The sequence below is a fragment of the Barbus barbus genome (assembly GCF_936440315.1).
Source record: "Barbus barbus genome assembly, chromosome: 8".
Taxonomy (NCBI): Eukaryota; Metazoa; Chordata; class Actinopteri; order Cypriniformes; family Cyprinidae; genus Barbus; species Barbus barbus.
The window spans coordinates 1,052,086-1,077,500 of record NC_136736.1 but is presented as its reverse complement, the minus strand read 5'-3'; the positions used below and the strand labels follow the sequence as shown (position 1 = coordinate 1,077,500).

Sequence of the window (25,415 nt, the reverse complement as noted above, 5' to 3'; positions counted from 1 at the left end):
AAACAAAAGTAAAAAAAAATATTTAATGAATATTTAGAATGTTTTTGTCTGTTATCTAAGTAAGGGATAATGTACAGGCAGCCGGTAGTTATCGCGAAATAAGCCCCGACAGTGTGATCAGGACCCGACGCGAAGCGAAGCAGTGGATATTAATTACAGGATTTAAATCATAGTAGTGGACTCTTTTATCCCACAATCCTCTCTCGTACCCCAACACTCTCCCATTGTTGCTGTGAAGTTGGGTGTTGTTGAGTTAAACCCTTCATTGCAGATGCAGTAGTAACTTCCATTAGTATTGAAACACAGAGCGTGATCACCACACAAATTTGGCGTCGCACACTCATCTGTATCTGTAAGAGAGACCATCAGGAAGAAAAAAGTTAGAAGACTAGAACTACAGTTACACAAATTCCCTATTTTGAGTGACATACAGACCATTAACTTTGTGTTTTAACAGAAACATATTGTATTAAAATAAATAAAGTGCTCATTACCAACACAGATCTTGTTTTTTCTTTCAAATCCAACATTACATCCACGAGCAGACACCAGGAACAGAGCTGACGAAGAAAAAAATATCTGTATAATTATCTGTCTTTGTGTATACATCCATGAAATAAATCTCCAACACTTTGATAAAGTTGAAATCATATCAGACTTTAAAGAAAAAATAAGTTTGTGCTTTTTTATTAGACACAAGTTTAAATTAAGCAGTTTCATTTGGTACATTTCTGGATGTCGAAACAAGTCATCATATCCCAATTATTATGCACAGCCTGCTATAAGTATTAATTACAATTTATTCTGCATGAACCTCGCAGTGCATTATGGGTATTCCCTAGCTGTTGAGTCTATGATGGGAAGGGAAAAAATACTCCCGGAACCAATGCCGCTGATAAGTGGACAGCTCCACTTAAAAGATCCTTGGAAGGCAGTTGTAAAAGAAGGCTTGGAAGTTTTTCCTTCGCTTCACCCACAATCCTTTATGCAGATTCCAGTTCACAGAACACATTGAAAATGAATCAGCTGAGCTCTGCCAAGTTCATTTTCAGAAGCAGCTTGCATCTGTTATGCACTGCAGTGCATTGTGGGACTGAATGACTGCACTCAGTAAGGTCCTATAAGTTTTCATACACCACTACAAATGTCAGTCCCATCAAATAGTGTTGTATATGAGGGGATACGGACGAGTGATTCACTAAAAAGAACTTACTCCTAAGAGTCATTTCTTAGTGAATCAGACTGCGGGAACAAATCAGTAGAAAGACATGTTTCTTACAGATTCTTGGCTGCACACAGTATTATGGTTAAGGTGAAGTTTCCCCTCACTTGAAGACTGTGAAGTGTCTACTCACCCAAAAGAAGAAGTGTCCACTTCAGCTGTGTGTTAGGAAACATTGTAACTGCTGTCAGATTCCTGTCTATTTACGCTTTAGTTGTTGATATATGAAATTCCTGAAGAAATCTGTATTTTAGTAAGTTTCTAGTTGACTCTTTCTTCTCCTCTGATGTCTTTCAGTCTTCAGGTTTACTGAGGTCTGATAGACTTGAATAAGTGCAAAAAATAATGCTCTGATAATGTCACAAGCTGAGATGCAGGATGTTTCGTCACTTCCGATCTGACAAGTCAAAGTGAGAATACGAGCACATCTGAACATTCGTGTTACTTATGACACTATATTATTGTTTTTCTGTCAGGTGAATAATCTCTTCTATTGCTTACTTGTCAACTAGCAACGACACATTATATATCTTCAGAAGCCGCTCGTCAGTATATTTCACTGTATTATGAGGACATTCCCAGCTCTCTCTCTGAAAGCTGTCACACATTCCTGTCAAATTCATAGAATGTTCGTTCAAATTTCTCTGCGCTTTAATAATGTTCTAAAAAAGGTTAATACAAATACGTTATTGAAGCATTACATGTGTGTTTTTCTGAAATGCATTAGTTGGCTGTTACATTTTTTTTTGTTACCATTTGTTCAGAGAGCATTCAGAAGTAACATTTTTCGGACTTAATAGATACACTAGTAATACATTCTTAGAACATATTTTTGCTAGCTTAGTTATTATGGGAAAAACCTGGAAGAAAGACATAATGTCAGTTCAGTCAGGACTCTCTTAAGTCAAAAAGAATACCATAGACAAGCCTTTAATTCAACTTTTATTGCATATTTACTACATTTACATTTGGCATCTGTTCCAAGTTCCCTGTCCTTTTCATGAGCTCCATGAAAGCCAAGACAGGGAAACAGCAGCCGTTTCAGGGGCAACCCTCCCATTTTAGGAGTAGGAGAGTAGCACATAAACCCCCAGAACAGAGCAAGCAACAATGACAACAGAATCACATTGTTTAAGTTAAAGGAGGAGGTGGGATGCAAGCAGCGTACAGAGGAAGCAGCAAAGCAAACAAACAGAAGCCGGGTTTAAGTAAGGCGCCCTGCTTGAGATTTGCCAGTTGAGAGCTTGGGAGTCGGATCAGCTGATAGAGGCCGGGTTTGAATTTCTCCAATCAGCTAATAGTGGAGCTTGACTACGAGGCCTGCCTGAACTAACGCAGAATGCTTGATTTTAATTTTTCTCTTCACTGACTTCACTTACACAGCATATATTTTCAACCAGAGAATCATGGCATGTTGACATAAATGTGGGCTGTTTGGTGATTGCTAACTGCATTTTTATTTTGAAACATGCAGTGCTCGCTTTAAATTACCATAGCCGCTTAAAGTTTAATGATCACATTTAAGCAATAGGGCAATTCCTATTTTTCCATCCCCGGATTTAAAATTGAGATTTTGAAGCATCCACAAGTTACTGAACTCGCACTTTATGACGTTACAGAAAGTTGTCTGGTCCAGCTCCTTTCACACGGCAGTGATGTGTTTCTTGTTAATCTGCACATTCACATAAGACACTCTTTACTAGTAGCGCATGCATTCCTCTTATGGTAGAACATACAAACTGTGTGGAGGAAACCTAAACTGAACCATACTACAACCAGGGCGTCGCTAAATGAGCGTGTGAGTTTGTTTACAGAATGCTGTTGTCACTGTTGCAAACTCCCATATATACAAATAATTATGTGAAAAATATAATTTCCCTGCAGCCAGTGGGCCGCCTTCCTAGTGTAGGCCCCTGGGCTTGCGACCCTGGAAACTGGCATCATACATCACATGATCTGATTGACAGAACCATTCAACACAAACAGAGCAAGTTTTCTGCCCCTCTGCACTCCACTTGCATAAAAAGAAGTCATATTTATAAAAGGATTCTTCTGTGTTGAGTCCAACCTCAACAAAGCATTCTTCACTTCCACTACAAAGCCTTTTTAGGCAGAAAACACAGAAGAACAACATCCAACCTAATTACAGGTAACGGTGGAATTACAGTGAAATTTCCATTCACTCAGACTCTTCTACTGAAGGTGAACTAAATGTGCTTGTGCCATTCTGATGTGAACCCATGAACCATGCAGCTCTTAAATAGATCAGCGTCTGTGTTTCGCTTCTGTTTCTCTCACACGAGTGTGTTCAGCATCTCTGCATATCAGACACTTTCCCAGCGAACAGAGAACCTTCTCAGATCATTCTCTCAAAGTTACAAACAAATGTTTCTCCTGTAACTTTAAAAGAATCTTTGAAGTCATTTGGTTTTAAAAATGTTCTCAAAGCAGCATCATTCATTGAATGTTTTTTTCTGAAACTTTTTAGCTAGATGTTTTTTAAATGTCACTACTCGTTTTTTTTTTTTTAGAATGTCCAGAGAACATTCAAATGTAACGCTTATTTGCAAAATGATACAACGAAACATTCTCAGAACACACGTTCTTCAGCTCATCTGGATCCTCTGGTGATTGATGATGTCACTCTTCACATAAACACACACACAGACACAAATACACACAGAATACCATATGATTTGTGGTCTGGAAACACTACAGTTTGTTCCACACAGGGTTTTCTGTCTATTAAAGCCGCTGGGGTTTTGTATATTTCAGTTTATATGCTGTCTGTCTACATAAGAGTTGATTCCTGTTGTGTTTGCAGCTCTTTTGGTCTGAGGTGTGTGGGTTCTTTAAAAGCGTATGAATGACTCTCTGATGCATCAAAGTGCCACCTTCACTTCCTCTCTCGTTTTGTTAGTTTGAGCGGAAACAGTAACCAGGGTAACGCACAGTTGATTAATCATGTGACACGGCGCCAACAGAGAATTGCAGCATCAGTGAAACATTAGGTTACAAAGAGTTGCTCAGCAACACACCAATTATAAACAGAGCTGTTTCTGGCTCATTAAATATTCATGAGCTTCATAGAGTCTGTAACTTTGCTGCTGTTTGAGATCCTGATTAAAATAACATCTTAAACAGATGGGACGGTTATTAAAGCCGCTCCCAGGTGATTTTTAAAGGCTTTTGTGTTTATTATGTGATTATCAGTTTGTTCCAGGTGGAAACCAAAGTCACTCCACCTATTCCTTTAGGAAACGCTCCCAAATCACACAGAAATAAGCATTTAATACTTCCACTTCCTCTCATGCCCTAGAACATCAACATCGGCTACTACCGGTCAAAAATTTGGGGTCAGTAAGATTTTTTTTTTTTATATTTACATTTAATCATTTAGTAGATACTTTTATCCAAAGCGACTTACAAATGATAAGAACAATATAAATAATTAAACCAACATGTGCAGTGACAAGTCTCAGTTAGTCACATATTCATTTCATATTTTTGAATGAAATTACAATTTTTATTAAGAAAAGGCACATTAAACCGATCAAAATCACAGAAATGTATATTGTTACATAAGATTTCTATGCCAAATAAATGCTGTTCTTTCAAACTTTCTATTCAACAAAGAACCCTGGAAAATAAAGTGCATCACCGTTTCCACAAAAATACTCTTTTCAGCTTTAATCAGAAATTCACAATTTTACTGTATATTTGCTATGAAATAAATGCAGCCCCGGTGAACAGAAGAGCCTTTTTAGTCAGTATGTGTGCACTAGTTAAAAGTACTGGAAGTACAAAGCATTTTAGGAGCAGGATTGGGTCGGTATAATTAGATTTATAAATCACTAAAACTGTTAAGAGTGACATGTCCTTATTTATAGTTAAACGTGTGTGTGAGCACTGAATAGCCGTTTATTAATAGACTAATGCAGTAAATATTTACGTTACAAAAAGCTTTGGCCACATAAAGCTAAAAGGCTCAGAGAGAATAAAAGTTTGCCCTGCAGTCATTATTTCTCTTGGAAAAGGGGGCTGGATTTTAGATGAGCAGATGTTTAACAGATTGCATGCGTCTGTGTGTCTTTGAGAGGGAAAAAACACACATAACCTAATCAATGCAAGGCATTTCATATTTTCATGGTGTGCAGTAAACAAATGAATGCACATATCAGCAGAAGTGCTGCCATTATCACATCTGAGGGGCGGGGCTTAGATTCAGTGGGCGGAGAAACTCACATCAGAGGAGGAGCTAAGAACAGAGCATACTATCCATCCTAAATTCTATGTGATAGTAGTCAGTTTCAATACTATTTAGGGCAGATAGGGTGGATAGTATGCACATTGGCATGCAGGGAGAGATAAAGATGAGGTTGACATGATGACCTTTGGGCAGGAAGTGACCAGACATTAGTTATTACTCTGACTCAGCGGAAATATTATGAGACAACTACTGCAGCTCATTTCTCATGCGTCAATCAGCGGTGAATTATTGAGATGCTTGCTCCATTAATAATGCATAAAATAGAAAATGTTAATGCATAAATAATAGAAAACATATGAAAACCAATAAAATATACAAAAAAATCATAAAATATTAGAAAAATAAAAAATAATAGAAATTAATAAGCCATTACATGGCATTTGATTATTATTATTTTTTTAAATGTGTTAATGTACCTGAGTAGAAATTGCTCTGATAGTACAATCTCTCTTTAATTGTTTAAAATTTAAATGCAGTCATTATGAACAAATACATTTTCTTTCTCATTTGCTCTTTCATTTTAGTGCTGTCAAACGATTAATCGCATCCATAATACAAGTTTACATAATATGTGTGTGTACTGTGTATATTTATGTTTATATATTATATTCATATATAAACATACATATTTTTCTTATACATACATATATATGCATATGCATGTGTGTGTATTTATATATACATAACAAATATACACAGAACACACTCATATATTACATAAAAACAAAGCCCATCTGCTGTTTTTGTTCAGACCCAGTTATACAAGCCTGGACACAACCCTGGTGCAATAAATTAATGTGGAGCAGCATTTGTTGTGAATTCTGACTATTTGAGAAACTGAGAATGGCATATTTTGACCTGCATGCATGTAATATATCACAGTGCCACATACTGGCACTAAGACACCCATAGATATATAGAATGTCATTATATATAATATATCTATGAAGACACCCACCCACCTTCCTCTACTGTGCTCCTCTGATTCTGCGCGCGCTTTCTCCTGTCTTCCACAGAAAACCGCGAGCTCACGTAATTCAAAAATTAACGGTCATTTCAATTCCATTTACCGGCTGACTGACTAACATTCGTTTATCGATGTCTTTATTTAGAAATACTTTGGTATTTTTAATAAGATAAATAATGTTTGGTGGGTTGTCTCTCTCTTCTGCCGGAGCATCATCTCCTCGCTCGTGCTGTAGGAGGCGCTGTGGCGTTCTTCTCTAGTTCACCAGTAAAACCACTGAAGAAAGAGAGCAGTCTGGAGCACTAGGTGAGTGTTTATCCGCGCATCTTATGGAAAATTACCATGCTTTTCATTACAGTAACTTAACAAATTTCCTATTGTTTTAATACAATAACCAAGTTTTATCCATGACATTTGTAGTGAACAGATTTTATAATAGACATGGTTAATTTTAAATGCTAGACGCTTTAAAGTTCTCACAGTTTGGGGAGAATTAGTACAAATCTGTCAATATCTGAATGTGTGCATGTAATATCACATAATATTTGATAATATTCCTGCTCTGTGCTGGCTCAATGTACAAACACTCCTAACACATCTACATATGAAATATCTCTGAATATTCTACAAAATATTATTTCATCTTTAATAAGTCAGTTATATGTAGTTCAGCTCTTGTTTAATCATTGTGAGGTTAATTCAGTGTCAGCTCATTATAAATCTTGTAATAATTCTGATGTGTTTGTGTTCAGATGTTGATGATGAAAGCGCAGGTGGATGTGATCTGCTGTAAATCAGTAGGAACTGATCTGTCCATGCTGGATATTGAGGATTTCATCACAGAAATCTGTCAGCTGAAGAAAGAGGTGGCTTCACTGGAGACAAAGCTGAGAGAAAGAGGAGACAAACTGAACAGAGAGGTTTGAACAGATCTTCATTTCATCCTTCAGCTCAATAAAACCAAAGTTTTGTTACCTTTTCACTTCTTATGCACATCTCAAATTAAGCCAGCAGCAATATATGCTAACGAATCACCAGAATAAGCTCTAGAGACGGGCAGTTTCTTCATTCAATTATTTTTTCTATTACATCCAACAACAGAGTTACGCTAGCAGTCACTGTTTCTTCCAATATTCTTCTGCGTTTCTGGGCTCTGTTAAAGGCCTTTTGCAGACTAATTAGAATAAAAACGTGATATTTCCACACAAACGACATTTTGGAACATGAATGCAGTGCAGTGATTGTACGAGTCGCACCGGGCCATAGGGCAGTCCATATCGTCATCATGGAAAGAATCAGCGCAAAGGCTCATGGGAGCCATCACTTGTACCCTTCGAAATCCTTCATTCGGAAGCGCCCTTTGAAGTGGCCAGTTTTGAGTACTTCGGTTTGGAACGACCCTTCAATACGACGGCCATGATTGTTTTCACTCCGAAGTGCCCTTTGGAGGGTGATATATCCCGTTTGGAACGCGCTGGTTATGTTTTCCATGTCTCCTTAATCAAACACACCTGATTCAGATCATCGGCTCATTAGTGGAGACTGGGAGACCTGAAGTGGGTGTGTCAGATACAGGGAGACATAGAAAATGTGCAGTGCTGGGGTACTTCATGGACATGACTGAAAACCACTGGTCTAACCAAATGTGACATTTATTGTATTCCAACATTTTTGAATGTGGCACCCTACCTAGAAAATTTTCCACCAGCTGCCACTGACTAGAGATAATTGCTGCGTTATCTGTGATGTGTTTGTCAGGATCTGGAGAAGTGTGTGACTGATGGGACAGAAGCTCAGGATCATGAATCCACTGATCAAACCTCTGACTGTAACGCTGGAGAACAGCAGATGCTGCAGACGCCGCTGAAGATGTGCTCCGTCAAACTGGTGGACTGCAGGAACCTGATAGAGAGCAGAGCAGAAGAAACCACCGCAGAGCAACAACAACAGACTCATGAGGAAGAGCAGGAGGATGTAAACAATCATTATGAGTTTAAATCAGTATCTGTTCATTATAAATGCATCCCTTAATAATCAAGATGTGTTTGTGTTCAGATGTTGAAGATGAAAGCGCAGGTGGATGTGATCTGCTGTAAATCAGTAGGAACTGATCTGTCCATGCTGGATATTGAGGATTTCATCACAGAAATCTGTCAGCTGAAGAAAGAGGTGGCTTCACTGGAGACAAAGCTGAGAGAAAGAGGAGACAAACTGAACAGAGAGGTTTGAACAGATCTTCATTTCATCCTTCAGCTCAATAAAACCAAAGTTTTGTTACCTTTTCACTTCTTATGCACATCTCAAATTAAGCCAGCTGCAATATATAGAGACAGGGATGGTTTCTTCATTAGATTTTTTTCTGTCACGTCCAACAACAGCGTTATGCTTGCTTGATGCCTCTGGATTTATAGTCCAATCAGCGCCAAGTCACGTTCTGTGGAGTACCATAATCTGTATGAGTTCCGGGAGGGCTACCACTAATGTGCTTTCGTCATCATGTATGCAGATATTTCTTGAGACGAGGGGAAAAAAAAGATCGGATAGGGAAAGCTCTGGCTTCGTGTGGACGTAACCTAAACTGCAGGGCTGTGGCCCTCCAGGAACCAGTGGTTCTCAAACCTGTCCTGGAGTATCCCCAGCCCTGCACATTTTGCATGTCTCCCTCATCTATCACACCAGATTTAACTCATCAGCTCATTAGTGGAGACAGCAAGACCTGAAGTGGGTGTGTCAGATATAAGAGACATAAAAATTGTGCAGTGCTGGGGGTACTTCATGGAGTCCATTGTCATGTTTAAAAACCACTGGTCTAACCAAATGTGACATTTATTGTTTCCTCAAAGTTTTTGCTGTTGCACTGTATAAATTGTAAATTATGAAAATTATTATAAATGTTTTAATTCATCTTGAAAAAAGATTGCAGAAAATATAGATTTTGTGGGAATCATCCTCAGTCTTGAACTTAGTAAATCATATCAGGATGTATTCTAAAGTTTTTGAATGTGACACCCTAGAATTTTCTTGTGTTTGTCAGGATCTGGAGAAGGTTTCAGTGTGTGTGACTGATGGGACTGAAGCTCAGGATCATGAATCCACTGATCAAACCTCTGACTGTAACGCTGGAGAACAGCAGATGCTGCAGACGCCGCTGAAGATGTGCTCCGTCAAACTGGTGGACTGCAGGAACCTGATAGAGAGCAGAGCAGAAGAAACCACCGCAGAGCAACAACAACAGACTCATGAGGAAGATGATTGGATTGATGATGATAAAGATGGGACTGAAGCTCAGGATTCAGTCTGGAGCGTCAGAGATCAGAGATCCAGAGACACACAGGACTCAGAGCTCAGCCTCACTTTACTCTGTTATACTGACGCTCAGGATCATGAATCCACTGATCAAACCTCTGACTGTAACGCTGGAGAACAGCAGATGCTGCAGACGCCGCTGAAGATGTGCTCCGTCAAACTGGTGGACTGCAGGAACCTGATAGAGAGCAGAGCAGAAGAAACCACCGCAGAGCAACAACAACAGACTCATGAGGAAGAGCAGGAGGATAAGAATGGGGATGATGATGAAGATCAGGATGATGATGATGACTTTGTTCCTTCAGGTATGTTTCTTCCTTTATGGCCAGGTGTGCTGAATTAACAGAATTAATAATAAATTGTAAAAATAGTATGTATGTACATACCTAAATTCAAGTGGAGCAGCATTTATTGTGAATTCTGCCAGTTTGAGACACTGAGAACGACACACCATGAGCTGCACGTGTAAAATATCTAGAGTTGCCAGATTGGGTGAATGTCTTCCCAGCTGCGTGGTTTTCAATTTGATTTTGTGGGTCAAAATTGGATTTGGTGAGTGGAAAAAATTGGGCAGTTTTGTGATCAGTTTGGTGTATTTACATTTTATAGGCTAATTATATAAAAAAAACAAAAATCAAGTGTGCACATCCAATCATCAAGATGTTACTAAACACACACATCCACTGCAGACTCACCTGGTTCTGGAAGTCGAGGGCGATAGCAATTGTGATGATTGATTAGTGACAGGTTTTTAGCTGTACATGCCAAAGTGGCATAATTATAAGTAGTACGTACAGTAAAGAGTGGGAGAGTGACTCGGCTCTCAAAGCATGGATTACATCTGTGGTCGGAGATGAGTTGAAGGCTTTTTGTAAATAACTGTAACTCTGAAATCACAATTGAATATGGGACTACGACTCCTGTCCATCATGTGCATACCAGGACCGCTGCTGAAAGAGGTTTGAATAAACTATTAACTGAAGAAAGGCTGGAAATTGTCGACCCAAGCTGGCAACACTGAAAATATAACAGTGAGGAAATGTGCAATATCAGACTTTGTAAATATTTAAATCACAGTCTTTGCTGTTTGACAACTGCATTAAGACATATCACAAGTTTAGTTTTATTTTGACTGATCGTCCAGCTCTAGAAGTTAGATATTTATGCAGATTTTGTTCCTTTCAGATGACAACACTGGCTCATCGTCTGATGGAGAAACTGCCTCTACATCCAAAGAGCGATGGACAGTGATGGACTGTGGAAAGACATTCAGCAAACAGGGTCGTTTAGTGAAACATAAGAAAAAACACACAGAACAGAAAGAGTTCACTTGCAAGAGATGCAACATCAGTTTTCCTACCTTTAAAGAGAAGAAACGTCATTCAAAAAAGCATGAAGTGAAGAAGGAGTTTCACTGCGAAGAGTGTGGGAAGGAGTTTTTCACCTTTCCTTATAGTATGAGAGCTCACATGAAGACACACGAGGAAAAGTCTTTCCAATGCAACGTGTGTAATAAGTTTTTCCGCAACATTAATAATCTTTCTATTCATAAGAGGATCCACACGGGGGAAAAGCCATACAAGTGCCCTCACTGCGAGCAGAGCTTCAGCCAGAGAACGCATCTGAAGAACCATCTTCTCACGCACACCGATGAGAAACCGTATCAGTGCCCTCACTGCGAGAAAAGCTACAACCTCAGATCAGATCTAAAGAAACATGCACTCAAGCACAGCAATGAGAGGCCATACCAGTGCAGTGAATGTGGAAAAACCTATAAAAACTCAACTTCTCTAAAGGCACACCAAAAAATACACGCTGACAAACCGTATAAGTGTTCACACTGTGAGAAACGCTTCCATCATTCGACTCACCGGAAAACCCATGAGCGGATTCACACCGGAGAGAAACCGTACCTGTGCTCCGACTGCGGGAAGAGCTTTGCTAGTCCATTTTCATACAGGATTCATCAGAGAGTTCACACCGGAGAAAGACCGTATCCCTGTAGTGATTGCGGGAAGAGTTTTTATAAGCCAAGTGACTTAAAAATACACCGGAGGAGTCATACAGGAGAAAAACCTTATAAATGCTCACATTGTGACAAGACTTTTGCTCGAGCAAGTGCCAAGAATGTCCATGAGCGACATCATACGGGAGAGAAACCTTACCACTGCTCCATCTGCGGCAAGAGATTCGCTTTTATATGGGTTTTTCAGACCCACAAGAAGATACACGCTGCTCCAGGATCATCATAGCTTTATCATTAGTCAGTAATCAGTAAAAAAAAACACCTTGCGGTGTTACTGGAACATTATTTAATGCTTGTAAAAAATCATAGCTTCATCATTAATCAAGTAATAGTTTTACGTTGTGTGAAAAAAAACACCTTACGGTGTTACCAGAACATTATTTTATGGTTGTAAAAAAATCATTGTAATTGTGTAATTTAATTGCGGTGTAATGCAATTAAAAATGCAAGTTTGTGTTACTGTTTGTTTCGGGTAGCGTGTGTTTGTGGCCGACTTGCTTCATTTCTTCTTCTTGTTGACTAAAATGACTAAAACAGTAATATTGTGAATTATTAATCCAGTGCATAATCACTGTTTTCTATTTGAAAGCGCTTGACCCGACAGAAATCATTCTAATATGCTGCTGATTCACCAAAAGAGCATAGAACAGCATTTCTTTCAAATACAAAAAAGAAAACGTTCTCTGTAACAACTTAATAGCTAAAAAACTGACCAGGGTTATGCATTTGAAAAACATTATATATATCAAACACACACCGACCCCAGAATATTTTAATAGGGGTGATCACTGCCAGAGGAGGCCCCAAGTGGCACCAAAAAAAAAGAATTGTGTAATTTGTGTTATTTACTTTTGTTTAATGTAATATGATTTTAAATAGCAATGAATTACTCTTTAAATAGGCTAGTGTAGTTCTCAGACACACACACACGCGTGTATCTTCCGTTACTGTGCTCCTCTGATTCTTCCACAGAAAACCGCTAACTCGCCTAATTCTAGCATTATCATAGAATTCATCTCAATTCTATTTACCCCGGAGCGTCTTCTCTGGTATTCATCTCCATCGCTCGTGCTGTAGGAGGCGTCTTCTTTAGATGTAGTTCTTTAGTAAATCCACTGAAGAAGACCGGACTGGAGCACTCAAGCGTAAGTGTTTAATCTGTATATTATTCATGTGTTTAGCTGTTTATGTGCTTATTATTTTTCTGTCTCTGTGTTTTAAGGAATTCAACTTTTCCTCGTCCGCTCGCCTTATAAAAATCACCATGGTTTTACACACAACTGCTAATCAACAAATGTACTATTAAGTAACAAGTTTTAATCATGATATTTGTAGTGAACAATATATATTTTATATGTAAACACTTTAATACTATTATATTAATGGTTCATGTTCAATACTACACGCTTTTAAAGTTCTTACAGTTTAGGGAGAAATAGTAGAAATCTGAATGTATGCTTGTAATATTACATATAACCTGATAGAGAGCAGAGCAGAAGAAACCACCGCAGAGCAACAACAACAGAGTCATGAGGAAGAGCAGGAGGAGGATGAGGATAATAATGGGAATGAAGATCAGAATGATTTTGACGATGGTGACTTTGTTCCCTCAGGTATGTTTCATCCACGAGCAATGAATATGCAATTATATGTCACAGTGTCAGTTTTGGGGATTAACAGTGGCATTTACTTGCAGTGTTGAGTCCACTGAAGTGCTTCTGTGGTGACCATTTAAACTGAAACAAGACCACAGGGGGCGGGACATAGAGCAGCCCTGCCCCTTTTTTAAAATAGCCAAAAGCGTAATATAGATAATGTAGATCAGTGATACCACCAGTGCCTTTCGCCAGTATAAGTCTATACCAAGTGTGCCGCACAAGTCTTGAAAAGTGAAGCCATGCAGTCTAATGGGATGCGAGACAAACTAAATAAAGTGCCCCATCATGCCTGCTCGAATATTACCTTGCATGCAGTATGTGAACAAACTTTCTGCAAAGTTGTGAAGCCAAAAGTGTACGATATATAAAGTTATTGTCTATCAAAAAAAAAAAAAAAAGAGTGTGACACCATGATTGACAGCTTCTCTGAGTGAACTGAGGCACAAACAAGACTTTTTTTGGGATCTTCAGGAGGAGATTGGAGTTGTATTTACCTTATTTCAACACAAACCTTTTATACAGCAATCACCAGACAAAAATTGGAGCGCTCGGGCTAATTAAAGCATGCTTGCGATCCATGGGAGTGTTGGCAGGACCAGTGTAGGCCCAAATCAGCGCAATATGGCTGTGCCCTGTTGGAACATTGGCATAGTGCACTAGGTGCCATTCATCTTAACAATCCTGTGATCAGTGATGGATTTCAGTGGCAGCTTCAGCATCTATTTATAGTGCAGGTGGCAGCATCGGTTCTGGAGAGCATTTGATTGGACGGATATGAAGTTGGACAGAAGCTCAAGTGACATTCATATGTGGAAACAAAGAGACTGTAAGTTACTGCTTGTATCTTTTAAATGTGAATTTGTTTTGGAGCACACACACTTATAGATAACATTAAGGCTAACATATTCATAAGTAATACCAAAAACTTCAATCTTGATTTCCTTGGGACTAAACATATAAGCTTACAGCGCCGTTATCTGTATGAAAGCAATGGGATTTAAGCCTGTATTAGTAACCATTTAGTTAGTCAGGATAGCCTACGGTAACGCAGTGTAATATAATTAATTGTGTTGTGTTAATCTCTGCGCGCGGTTCTTTGTCTTGTTCTCCAGAAACCCGCGAACTCGCGTAATTGAAAAAATAACGGTCATTTTGATTGGCCGGCCGACTAACATGATCGATGATTTTATTAATATGATATGATGGATATGTTGTATCCATGCTCGAAAAACAGGGTTTTTGAAATAAATGAAATGAGGTTTGGTTCATCCTCCTCACCGCGTCTCTTCTCTTCTTCGCTCGTGCTGTAGGAGGCGCTGTGAGGATCTTTCACCGTAAAACCACCGAAGAAACAAACACAGGAGCACACAGACGGTAATGTTTAGTTATTACATTAATCACGTGTTTAGCGGTTTATGTGCTTATTTTTTTCTATCGCTACTGTTTTTATGAATTAAGTCTTTCATCGCCCGCTCGCTTTATGAAAAATAACGACGGTTTTACTACAGAAACCATAACAAATGTCCTATTGTTTTACCACAGCAAGATATTTGTTTTTACATGAACATCAATGCTAAATGCTTTTGAAGTTTTCACAGTTTAGGGAGAAATGCGTAGAAATCCGACAGTATAATGTAAAGCTCATATTATAATATTTGATAATATTCCTTCTCTGTGCTTATGCTTTTCAATACTAGACGGTTTTAAAATGTTCATAATGCTAATTATGTCCAGCTTGGCTCAATATTAAAACTAAACAAACACTCTTACATCTGAAATATACATTTGTGAATATTCTCCATGTTATTCTTTAATAAGTCAGTTATATGTAGTTCAGCTCTTGTTTAATCATTGTGAGGTTAATTCAGTGTCTGTTCATTATAAATGTGTCTTTATTAATTCTGTTGTGTTTGTGTTCAGATGTTGAAGATGAAAGCGCAGGTGGATGTGATCTGCTGTAAATCAGTAGGAACTGATCTGTCCATGCTGGATATTGAGGATTTCATCACAGAAATCTGTCAGCTGAAGAAAGAGGTGGCTTCACTGGAGACAAAGCTGAGAGAAAGAGGAGACAAACTGAACAGAGAGGTTTGAACAGATCTTCATTTCATCCTTCAGCTCAGACACTCAATGAGACTTCTTTAACACACCAAACTCAGCTCTTATCAGCGTCTCAGATTAATTAAACACTAAAATAGGCCAACTAATCATCAATATAAGCACCACTAGAGGTAACTTCTGAGTAATGAGGCTGATATCAGCAGCTTGTTCTTTATTTGTGTTTATCTGTGATGTGTTTGTCAGGATGTGGAGAAGGTTTCAGTGCGTGTGGCTGATGGGACAGAAGCTCAGGATTCAGTCTGGAGCGTCAGAGATCAGAGATCCAGAGACACACAGGACTCAGAGCTCAGCCTCACTTTACTCTGTTATACTGACGCTCAGGATCATGAATCCACTGATCAAACCTCTGACTGTAACGCTGGAGAACAGCAGATGCTGCAGACGCCGCTGAAGATGTGCTCCGTCAAACTGGTGGACTGCAGGAACCTGATAGAGAGCAGAGCAGAAGAAACCACCGCAGAGCAACAACAACAGACTCATGAGGAAGAGCAGGAGGATGAAGAGGATGAAGCTCAGAATGATGTTGACGATAGTGACTTTGTTCCTGCAGGTATGTTTCTTCCTTTTATGACCAGTAATGCTGAAATGCTGTTGTGAAAAGTATTATGCATGTACAGACCTAAATTCATGTGGAGCAGTATTTGTTGTGAATTCTGCCAATTTGAGACATTGAGAACGAGATATTGTTAGCTGCCTTGTATAAAATATCACAGGGCAACACATCAGATTGTGCATTTATTTAAATCACAGCCTTTGATAACAGTAATAAGACGCCTCTCAATTTCAATTTTATTTTGGCTGATTGTTCCACTCGAAGTTATAGAAAAAGTTATATTTTATGCCAATTTTGTTTCTTTCAGATAACAATGCTGGTTTATCTTCCGATGGACAAACTGCCTGTACGTCCAAAGAGCAAAGAACAAAGAAGAGTTTCTCCTGTGCCACGTGTGGAAAAACATTCAGCAAACAGTGTAATTTAACAAGACATGCCAGAAAGAAAAAGCACACAGAGCAGAAAGACTTCAGCTGCAAGATATGCAACATCAGTTTTCCTACCTTCAAAGAGAAAACGCTTCATTCAAAAGAGCACAGTGGGAAGAAGGAGTTTCGCTGCGAACAGTGCGGGAAGGATTTCTTCACCACTCCTTATAATATGAGAGCTCATTTAAAAACACACGACGAAAAGTCTCTTCAGTGTAACGAATGTAGCAAGTTTTTCCGCAACAAACGAGATCTTTCTGTTCATATGAGAATTCACACGGGTGAAAAGCCATACAAGTGCCCTCAATGTGAGAAGGGCTTCAGCCAGGGATCTAATCTGAAGGCACATCTACTCACACACACCGATGAGAGACCGTATCAGTGCAGTGAATGTGGAAAACATTTTATAAGCTCAACTTCTCTAAAGTTACACCAAAAAATGCACTCTGATGACAAACCGTTTCAGTGTTCACACTGTGAGAAACGCTTCCATCATTCGACTCACCGGAAAACCCATGAGCGGATTCACACCGGAGAGAAACCGTACCTGTGCTCCGACTGCGGGAAGAGCTTTGCTAGTTCATTTGCTTTCAAAGTTCATCAGAGAATTCACACCGGAGAAAGACCGTATCCCTGTAGTGATTGTAGGAAGAGTTTCTATAAGCTAAGTGACGTAAAAAAACACCAGAGAACTCATACAAGAGTAAAACCTTATAAATGCTCACATTGTGACAAGGCTTTCGCTCTATCAGCTTCCCTGAAGATCCATGAACGATTGCATACAGGAGAGAAACCTTTCTGCTGCTCCATCTGCGGCGAGAGATTCACTTTTAAATGGGGTTTTCAGACGCACCAGAAGATACACGCTGCTCCTGGATCATCATAGCTTCGTTATGTAATCATTTTTAGGTTGTGTTAAAAAAAAAACAGCATGTAGTGTTACGGGAACTTTGTTTAATGGATGTAAAAAACAACACCTAAAACTGAAATGTTTCCAGAACATTGTTTACTGGGTTGAAAAATTCACTATAATGTGCAGATCAGTGTCTGATATTGGATTTTTTAACTGGGCTGAATAACAATGAACTTGCTTTGTCTGGAAATGACTCTTTTATTTTGATTATGTTGTCAACCCTGTTGAAAAATCCAGCATATGCTGGTTAGGTATGTTCTGAAGCATGGCTGCTGGCTCGAGCTGGTTTAAGCCGATCATGAGCTGGTCCTGAGCAGGAGCTAGTTGCTTAAAACCAGCTTAGGACCAGCTCATGCTTCAAAACCTACCTAACCAGCATATGCTGTTTTTTTCAACAGGTAAAACATAGCAAGGGGGCCATTGATACTGTTTCCTATGCAATGACGGCAGCCAATCATAAGTGGCGGATTATTAAGAAGCCTTAACACCCCTGAAATCGGATTGAAAATAAGTTTTCCACATACTTGTTTTTTTTTTTTACTTTAACATTAGAAGTAAACCCTTAATAATAATAATAAAAAAATATATCATGATCTTTAAAAAAAAAAAAAAAAATCTTTAAATTATACATTCTACACTGTATTAAGTTTTTAAAAATATTTTATTTTAATGAATCTTGTGGAAATCCAATGGAAGATAATCACACAGTCTTTATTATGTGTTTATTTGACTTAAATGCCAAAGTGAAAGCATCTTTCCATCGTGCCATTTCAGAAATATTCAAAATCGCCGAATATAAAAAGACTAAACATTTTTTCTCATGAACACCATAGCAAAGCTTCACTTTTGTTTCGTCTCCGAGCTTCATTGTCTTGTAGGTCTGAAGTCTCTAATGGCCTCATAATTAATGGGTAGATGTTTGCAATCAGCAGGTCTGTGATTAAGCTGTTGGGAGGTAAAAGCAGAGAGAGAAGAGGATTTAATGACATAAACACCATTATTTTAACCACTTAATGGAGTGCCATGGATTTTCCAAAGTGTTTTACATTTGATGAACATAAAAATCTTCCCCAAAGCCGCTAGAAGACAAGCCTGCAACCTTTAGCCAGTAAAAGCGTAACGGCTAATGCTAACACTTCCAGTCTGGCAGTACGTGGGAAGGTAGACCAGAGGGTTTTATTATTATTTTAATGGATATCAATGGAGGATAGGCTTCACTACGCTGAATAAACAGCTTTTCAGCGGAAACGGCTTATTTAATGAATCATCTGCTAATTAATCTTCAACATGTTTTACACAAAACAATACTTTTGAATTGAACTATTTTAGAGTTTACCACGAACATTATTTTATAAATGTTTTATAATAGAAGTCACTGAGTTTTTGCGACAGGTGGGATTCAGCTTACGGCACTCATTCATTGCTATGGGATCCGTAAACGGTGATTGAGGGTCCCTGAGTTTGACGCACCTCTCACAGTGACTTTTGTCAGTGCTTCACTGGAGCCCACGTGATTGGTCGCCACACACTTATACATGCCGCTGTCCGTTACTTTGAGCTGGCCGATCTTCAGCAGGCCGTCTTTGGTGGTCTCCACCCCTGGCGACATAGAGGCTCTGCCCACACGCGTCCAGCGGAAGCGGATTGGATGAGTGCCATGAGCGAGACACTGCAGTCGCAAGGCATCGCCGGGACGAGCGACTGTCTCGTCTGTTAGTGTGGTGGCGTACGGAGGCGCTGAGGACGAAACCAGACAGTTCATGGACACAGTGCATTTGATACATGGGTTCATTGGGTTAATCTCATAATAGCTGTCAAGAACATGTCTATCTCTATCTCACAGCAAAAAAACAATGAACCCTATTTTAATGATCTAACTGCATAGCACAGGTGCACTTAGGGAGTGTCCGAATCCACTTAATGCTGCTATCACCTGCAGTTATGCTCTTCTTCATTTCTCTGAAACTAAACTCCACCTGATGTCTTTTGCTGCTCTTTTTCAGCTTCCCGTGTATTTGCACTCCCAGAATACAACCAAAGTCCAGTGACCGCAGCTGACTCTGATTTCCTACAGTATCAGCCTGGCGAAGTCAACGTTTACACTGACCTGTGACCAGCTCACAAATCTGACTCAAATGTAAATGTCTGTCTGCGACGACAAGGTCAGCAGAGATAAGAGTGTTTCTGTCACTCACAGTCCACCTCCAGCTGCACGTAGGCCTCGCTGAAGCCCAGGGAGTTTGTGGCGTTACAGATGTACTGGCCTGACACACAGAGACACCCAAATCAGTCGAATATAACGTAATATTAGTCACAGTTTTCACGCTCACAGAGCAGCTGTACCTGAGTCCTGTCTACCCACGTTATTGAGCGTCAGACTCTGGCCGTTCACCTTGTGTTGCCACGGCAACGGCGCCCGCAGCTTCGACCAGGAGATGACTGGAGTGGGTGAACCTGGGAAAAATAAAGAGAAATAATAATGAGATAATGAATTACATAGAATTGTAAACAGTAATTTATCAGACTGCTGTAAGCTCTGTAGCTAACCCCACTCTCCAAAAACATGACGTGCAAACCTGAAAATGTTTCTGATTTGCTAAAACTGTTCCACTCACAGATGAATTTGTGCTGTTTACAAAATCAGTTTATCAGTATATCACTTATGTTTCTGTAAAAAAAAAGCTTACAGCATCTTTAAATTTGCCTTGAAATAAATATACACAATATCTACATTAGAACGCATCATTTTGTGAACATCCATGTTTTTTTTTTTTACCTTATACATTTTTTATCAAATGCCATTTTGTTTCCTAAATTTGTCATATTTTCACCAAATGTCATTTTTTTATGTTTTTGTTTGTTTGTTTTGACCCCGGTTTATTATAGTTAACTAAACCTAAAACTAGAAAAATTTAATTGTAAATAAATAAATGATCACTGAAACAAAAATATAAAAACCCAATTTATTTTATTTCAGTTAGCTGCCAAGGCATTTTTGTGAAGGTTAAGTTAAAATACTAAAATTACTAAAACTGAAACAAATATTAATATAAAAAAACTATATAGACATTTTCTTAAAACAACACAAACTACTGTATATTAAAAAACTAAAATTAAATGAACATGGAAAATAATAAAAAAAACTTAAAATATTATTAAAGGCTATAATAGTACATTAATGATACTAAAATAACACTTTTTGACCCTTGTAATCTTTAAATAAGTAATTTTTAATATTTAATCAAAAGATACTTTTTTCAAATTTATTTATTTTTGACATTTAAATTTTTTATTATAATGTCATAACTCGATCTGCATCTATTTCCGAGTGTAACGCCCCTGTCAACTGATGGATAGAAACAAGTTCCCGCCCTACACAAAAAATAGAAAAATAGATCTTTTTTTTTTTTTTTTTTTTTTTTTCATTTCACAGTGATTTTAAACTCCAGAGGCCTGTTTCATAAAACAGGCTTATTTCACTTATTTTTAACCAAATCAACTGAAACTGAGTCAGACTAACTGAAATAAACCTGGCTTATTTGGTAAACTGTGTGTGTGTGTGTGTGTGTGTGTGTTTACCAGTGGCGTGGCAGTGCATGGTGATGCTCTGACCCTCCACGGCTATCAGACCTGTTTCTGTAACCGAGGCCTGAGGATACCCGTCAACAGAGGCTCCGCCCTCCAGTCTAAGCTCCACCTGCCCCTCAGCAAGCCCCTCCCTGCTCTGAGCGCGGCACACAAATATCCCAGTATCCTCTGCTGTCATCACTGTCACCTTTGGCGGGCGAGTGGGAGAAACAGACAATGTTGAGACAGGCGGATCAGGCAGAAACCAGTGAATCAGTGAATCCTAAACCACCTGTAGTGATGCTGTAGCGTCTGTTGTCGTGGAAACAAGCGCTGTCTCACTTCCCTGTTTGGTCCAGCTGATGGAGGGGCGGGGCTTCCCTGTGACGCTGCACTCCAGAGTCACGCTCTCACCTGCACGAACCGACAGCGGCCCGGGCGGCGTCACACGCACCTTCGGAGGCTCTGCATCAACAAACACACTCTGAAACTACATCAGGGTTGCCAGGTCTGCGTAACAAGACTAGCACAATGGCCAATCAACAATAGCCCAAACGTACCCAAGTGACCATATCCCAAATATCAAAACTCAAAATATGCAATTCCCATGCCTAAAATACATATTTAACAGTCACTGTTAAAAACCAATATATCTTAATATATCAGAAGCACAGCTCAAGGGTTCCTTAACAGTGGGCCTCCTTCACAAACCTTCACATCTTACCACAGTTTTGCCATTGGTAGAATATAAACTTTTCAACAAGCATTTCAGTCAAATGTAATTTATGCCAAATGTTAAAGCATTAACCCCTGGGGAGGGAAATCAACCCACGGCAACAGTTTAAAAGTAACCCACGCAGGCAGATGGTGCATTTCAGAGAATTACTTTACTCAAAAGCACAGAAATACATTTAGAGAACAAACCATTGAGTTGTGTAGATCACAAATAGCCTAATATTCTTGATTAAATATGTATTTTCTCTCTGTTTTCATATTTTTGCACGTATTTATAGTTTCTTTTCATCTTTTAGTTAATGATACAATTTTTTTTTCTTCAGACTAGTTTTGTCTTTGGAATGGTTTTGTCATTGATAATGACTTTGACTGGTGCTGGTGGAACAGTGATTGGTAAACATTGGCTATTTACACAGATAAACACACGCTGGACTCACGTCTGATGGTCAGGGAGACCGTGATCGTCCCTTTTCCCTGAGCATTGGTCGCGATGCAGCGATAACTGCCCTGGTTACTGAGACGGACGTTAGCGATGGTCAGGACGCCACCATCAGGTCCAAGCTTCACGTTATCTGAGACAAAATAATCCATTAAAGCAGGAATCTGATGTGTAACCTGTCCTGTCACTAACTAAACTGACATTTTCTTGCTCAGATTTCGCTCTTACATTGCTCATGAGACTTAATGGCGTTTCTCATTTACTAATTTCTTGGAAGAGTTTGATGAAATATGTTTGAGTTTATATTACGATCTCTGCCTTTTGATTGCAATCTTAGGCTGATGATACACAGGGCAACTTTGGGCAATGTTGCTGTCAATGGACAACCAGGTGAGACACAGGGCCCACGGCCGATCTAAAATATCCAGATAGAAAGTTATACCCATACTCAAAGGGAAAGCCAAAGCAACTTTGCTCAAAAAGTTGCCCTGTGTATCATCAGCCGTAACAATTCTGAGTACATACTGGGAAACTGTTGAGATGTTTCTTCTGAAACTCATTTGATCTGTATTTAATTTCCAGGAGAATCGGCTGATGTATTAATGAGTGTGTTTGTTCTGTCTGTAGGGCGGTGAGATCTGTTTTTCTCAGATGGTTGATGTGAACGCACCTCCCAGCGGCTGGTTGTTGGTCCTCTTCCACTCCAGCTGGACGGGTTGTGATCCGCTGGTCACGTGGCAATGGAAGCTGACCGTCTCGCCGAGTTTAACAGCGGCCGTTCGCGGCCGGACGGACACGACTGGACTCTGACCCCATACTGCCATGAGCAAACAACACTGTTGCTCGAGACAATCACACTACTTCACACACCTCAACCCACCACTGAATGGTTGACTGTAACTTACATGACATGTTTGAGAAAATCTAGTTCAGGAAACAAAAATGCTGATTTTTTGTAAAAGTCTGTGTCAGATGAACCCTGTGTTCTTGTTGCTCTCACTGACCTTCAGTCCTGCTCTGGTAAACAAACCCAACCAAACAATCAAACTCCTCACATCCTGCTTTTAGGATAGCAAACACTCCATGAGCAGAGCTGGGAAGCTTACTTTGGAAATGCAATAGGTTACAGATTACACCCCATTTAAAATATAATAAGTAGTGTAACTATTTCAATTACTTTATTAAAGTAATGTAACTGATTACATTCAAGTCATTTTTAATAACTTTTCTAAATTTCTAATAAATATTTTTTCATTTTCAAACATGTAAAGCAGGCAGGGTTAATCTTACATGATCTCGAGAGATTTAACGTCTTCTTTATTTCAGCTGATTGCATCTAAAGCTGTAGGCAGTAGTAGTCGTCATGTGTCTCTTTCCTTCAGTGATTCTGCTTGTTAATAGAAGGTTTTGCTCAGTCATCACTCAATTAAACATTTAATTATCTCATTAACTTCAACACTGCCTCAGAGTTTATATGAGTCCACACTCAATGAGTCAAGTGCTCAATACTGATTACTGACAGACTTTAAAAACCCTTCATCACTTGAACTAAGATTATAATAAAGCAATAAGCCCCAAGAAGCCGGCGCGAGGCGCCTAAAACCCCCTTAGCTGTTATAAATTCACTGTAAACCATGGCTTCACGGGGCTTATTACTTTTATAAAACGGTTATTCCATATACTTAGTAAGGTTTCACAAAATAAAACAGAGCAAATAAAGTAACATAAAACCAGTATTCTTCCACCAAACATTGTTGTGCCTCAGAAACAGTTATGGCTGGAAACTATGGTTGGAACAAAGTAGCAACACACAAAGGTGTAGGTTTGTAGTTTACAACGGCTTCGGACACGGCTCAACCAATCAGAATCAAGGACCGGAACTATCCGTTTTATAATAATTTCATTTTTAAGCACAGCCACCACAAATAGCCCTTTTTACTTTCAGATCCCTCTGAGGTTAAAGATATTTTTAAAATCATAAACTGTTTAAAAATATATATATATATATATATATAAACAGTTGGATAAAACAGTTAATCTTAAAAAAATAAAACATACCTGCCTTTAAATGGCAGAAGGCATTGTAACAGATTACAGTTACATTTATTTTGTAATTAAATTACTGTAACTAGTAACTCCCCAACACTGTTCATGAGCAAACTAAACCAGTGAATGTGATTTGATCATATCAGATGATCAGAAAGCAAAGCTGTGACCAGGTTAAAAACGAGATACTGTATATCATCCACGGATCTGACAATAATGGACGTGTGATTACATTTTGGGTCCAGCAGATGAAGGAATATAACTGAACACACAAGATTATTATCCTTGATGAAAACTTTTACAAGGAAACTATCACTTAAAATTAGTAATCATTGACAGAAATAAAAACAGGATTTAAATGTTTAATGGAAATTTACAGGTAACACGAACACAAGCTTTGCTGTATTTGCAGTCAGTGTGTGATTTAATCTTCAGCCTCACTTTAGTCCATCGCTGTATACGCTCAAAAACAAGGGAAAAAGCCAACTTCACATGCAAAACTACCAATCACTGTGCACATTTTCTGATAAAGTGCCACCAAATATGTGGCTAAATAAACTAAACTAAAACCTTTTCCAAAGACGCCATCAAAAATGATTTATGAACAATTAAAACTAACTTAAGTTAAACTGAAAATACAGCACATGATAAAATGAATAGTTCAGTTTTAAAAACTAAAATGTGGGCATCTGAATAATTAGTATTTAAAATGTATAATATAAAGAGCAGAATAATTAATATAAAAATAAAAGACAGAGAGAAGCAGTTTCACCTGTGTGCAGGACAGCAGAGAGAATCAACGCAGCAGCTTGGAGGTTCATGATGGACTGGAGAGCTTTCTCTGTCTGGATCACTGTTTTACACTCCTCTTCTCTTTATCTCACACTCACAGACACACACACACACACACACACACACAGACACACACAGACACACACACACACACACACAGACACACACACACACACACACACACACACACACACACTCACAGACACACACACACACTCACAGACACACACACACACACACACACACACAGACACACACACACACACACACACTCACAGACACACACACACACACACAGACACACACACACACACACACACACACACACACAGACACACACACAGACACACACACACACACACACACTCACAG

The 25,415-nt window shown here is 38.9% G+C and overlaps 4 protein-coding genes across 10 annotated transcripts in view; 2 read left to right on the top strand and 2 right to left on the bottom strand.

Annotated features, from left to right (window-relative positions):
• The window catches only part of LOC306873674 (adhesion G protein-coupled receptor E5-like), a 20,210-nt gene extending 18,611 nt beyond the window's left edge, over positions 1–1,599 (bottom strand). For all 3 annotated transcript variants that reach the window (XM_079423126.1, XM_079423129.1, XM_079423128.1), the window contains exons 1-3: positions 1,356–1,599; positions 495–560; positions 210–350 (exon numbers count right to left, since the gene is read on the bottom strand). In XM_079423126.1, the coding sequence (XP_079279252.1) occupies positions 210–350; positions 495–560; positions 1,356–1,398 (250 nt within the window). In that variant the 5' untranslated portion in view covers positions 1,399–1,599. The remainder of the gene's footprint in view (positions 1–209; positions 351–494; positions 561–1,355) is intronic.
• A 5,093-nt stretch (positions 1,600–6,692) lies between these two features.
• On the top strand, positions 6,693–12,606 carry LOC306873676 (uncharacterized protein). The gene is made up of 6 exons (XM_079423132.1): positions 6,693–6,765; positions 7,212–7,379; positions 8,218–8,433; positions 8,515–8,682; positions 9,494–10,070; positions 10,951–12,606. The coding sequence occupies exons 2-6, from the start codon at positions 7,212–7,214 to the stop codon at positions 12,015–12,017; spliced, it is 2,196 nt and encodes a 731-aa protein (XP_079279258.1). The 5' UTR covers positions 6,693–6,765; the 3' UTR covers positions 12,018–12,606.
• A 950-nt stretch (positions 12,607–13,556) lies between these two features.
• LOC306873679 (uncharacterized protein) lies at positions 13,557–18,062 on the top strand. Of its 4 annotated transcripts, XM_079423138.1 has the most exons (5): positions 13,557–14,275; positions 14,760–14,823; positions 15,370–15,537; positions 15,754–16,120; positions 16,431–18,062. In XM_079423138.1, the coding sequence occupies exons 3-5, from the start codon at positions 15,370–15,372 to the stop codon at positions 17,435–17,437; spliced, it is 1,542 nt and encodes a 513-aa protein (XP_079279264.1). In that variant the 5' UTR covers positions 13,557–14,275; positions 14,760–14,823; the 3' UTR covers positions 17,438–18,062. The 4 variants fall into 4 exon arrangements, with proteins under 4 accessions (XP_079279264.1, XP_079279265.1, XP_079279263.1 ...); XM_079423139.1 differs by lacking the exon at positions 14,760–14,823 and having other exon boundaries at positions 14,179–14,275; XM_079423137.1 differs by lacking the exon at positions 13,557–14,275 and having other exon boundaries at positions 14,581–14,823.
• A 109-nt stretch (positions 18,063–18,171) lies between these two features.
• LOC306873684 (basement membrane-specific heparan sulfate proteoglycan core protein-like) lies at positions 18,172–25,170 on the bottom strand. Of its 2 annotated transcripts, XM_079423146.1 has the most exons (11): positions 25,024–25,108; positions 23,496–23,592; positions 23,111–23,222; positions 22,876–23,022; positions 22,204–22,338; positions 21,324–21,496; positions 21,044–21,239; positions 19,808–19,918; positions 19,660–19,728; positions 18,935–19,201; positions 18,172–18,409 (listed from the first exon to the last, which is right to left on the bottom strand). In XM_079423146.1, exons 3-11 carry the CDS (start codon positions 23,115–23,117, stop codon positions 18,405–18,407), a joined length of 1,110 nt encoding a protein of 369 aa, XP_079279272.1. In that variant the 5' UTR covers positions 23,118–23,222; positions 23,496–23,592; positions 25,024–25,108; the 3' UTR covers positions 18,172–18,404. The 2 variants fall into 2 exon arrangements, with proteins under 2 accessions (XP_079279272.1, XP_079279271.1); XM_079423145.1 differs by lacking the exons at positions 23,111–23,222; positions 23,496–23,592 and having other exon boundaries at positions 25,024–25,170.
• Positions 25,171–25,415: the final 245 nt, after the last annotated feature.

Coding starts and splice junctions, on each gene's coding strand:
- LOC306873679 (XM_079423136.1), top strand. CDS start 15,027: ATGCTTTTGAAGTTTTCACAGTTTAGGGAGAAATGCGTAGAAATCCGA. Junction 15,084..15,369: donor TAGAAATCCGACAGTATAAT/GTAAAGCTCATA, acceptor GTTTGTGTTCAG/ATGTTGAAGATGAAAGCGCA. Junction 15,538..15,753: donor GAGACAAACTGAACAGAGAG/GTTTGAACAGAT, acceptor TGTGTTTGTCAG/GATGTGGAGAAGGTTTCAGT.
- LOC306873684 (XM_079423145.1), bottom strand. CDS start 25,072: ATGAACCTCCAAGCTGCTGCGTTGATTCTCTCTGCTGTCCTGCACACA. Junction 22,339..22,875: donor CAACAACCAGCCGCTGGGAG/GTGCGTTCACAT, acceptor ATTTTGTCTCAG/ATAACGTGAAGCTTGGACCT. Junction 21,240..21,323: donor ACGCTACAGCATCACTACAG/GTGGTTTAGGAT, acceptor CGCCCGCCAAAG/GTGACAGTGATGACAGCAGA.
- LOC306873676 (XM_079423132.1), top strand. CDS start 7,212: ATGTTGATGATGAAAGCGCAGGTGGATGTGATCTGCTGTAAATCAGTA. Junction 7,380..8,217: donor GAGACAAACTGAACAGAGAG/GTTTGAACAGAT, acceptor TGTGTTTGTCAG/GATCTGGAGAAGTGTGTGAC. Junction 8,683..9,493: donor GAGACAAACTGAACAGAGAG/GTTTGAACAGAT, acceptor TGTGTTTGTCAG/GATCTGGAGAAGGTTTCAGT.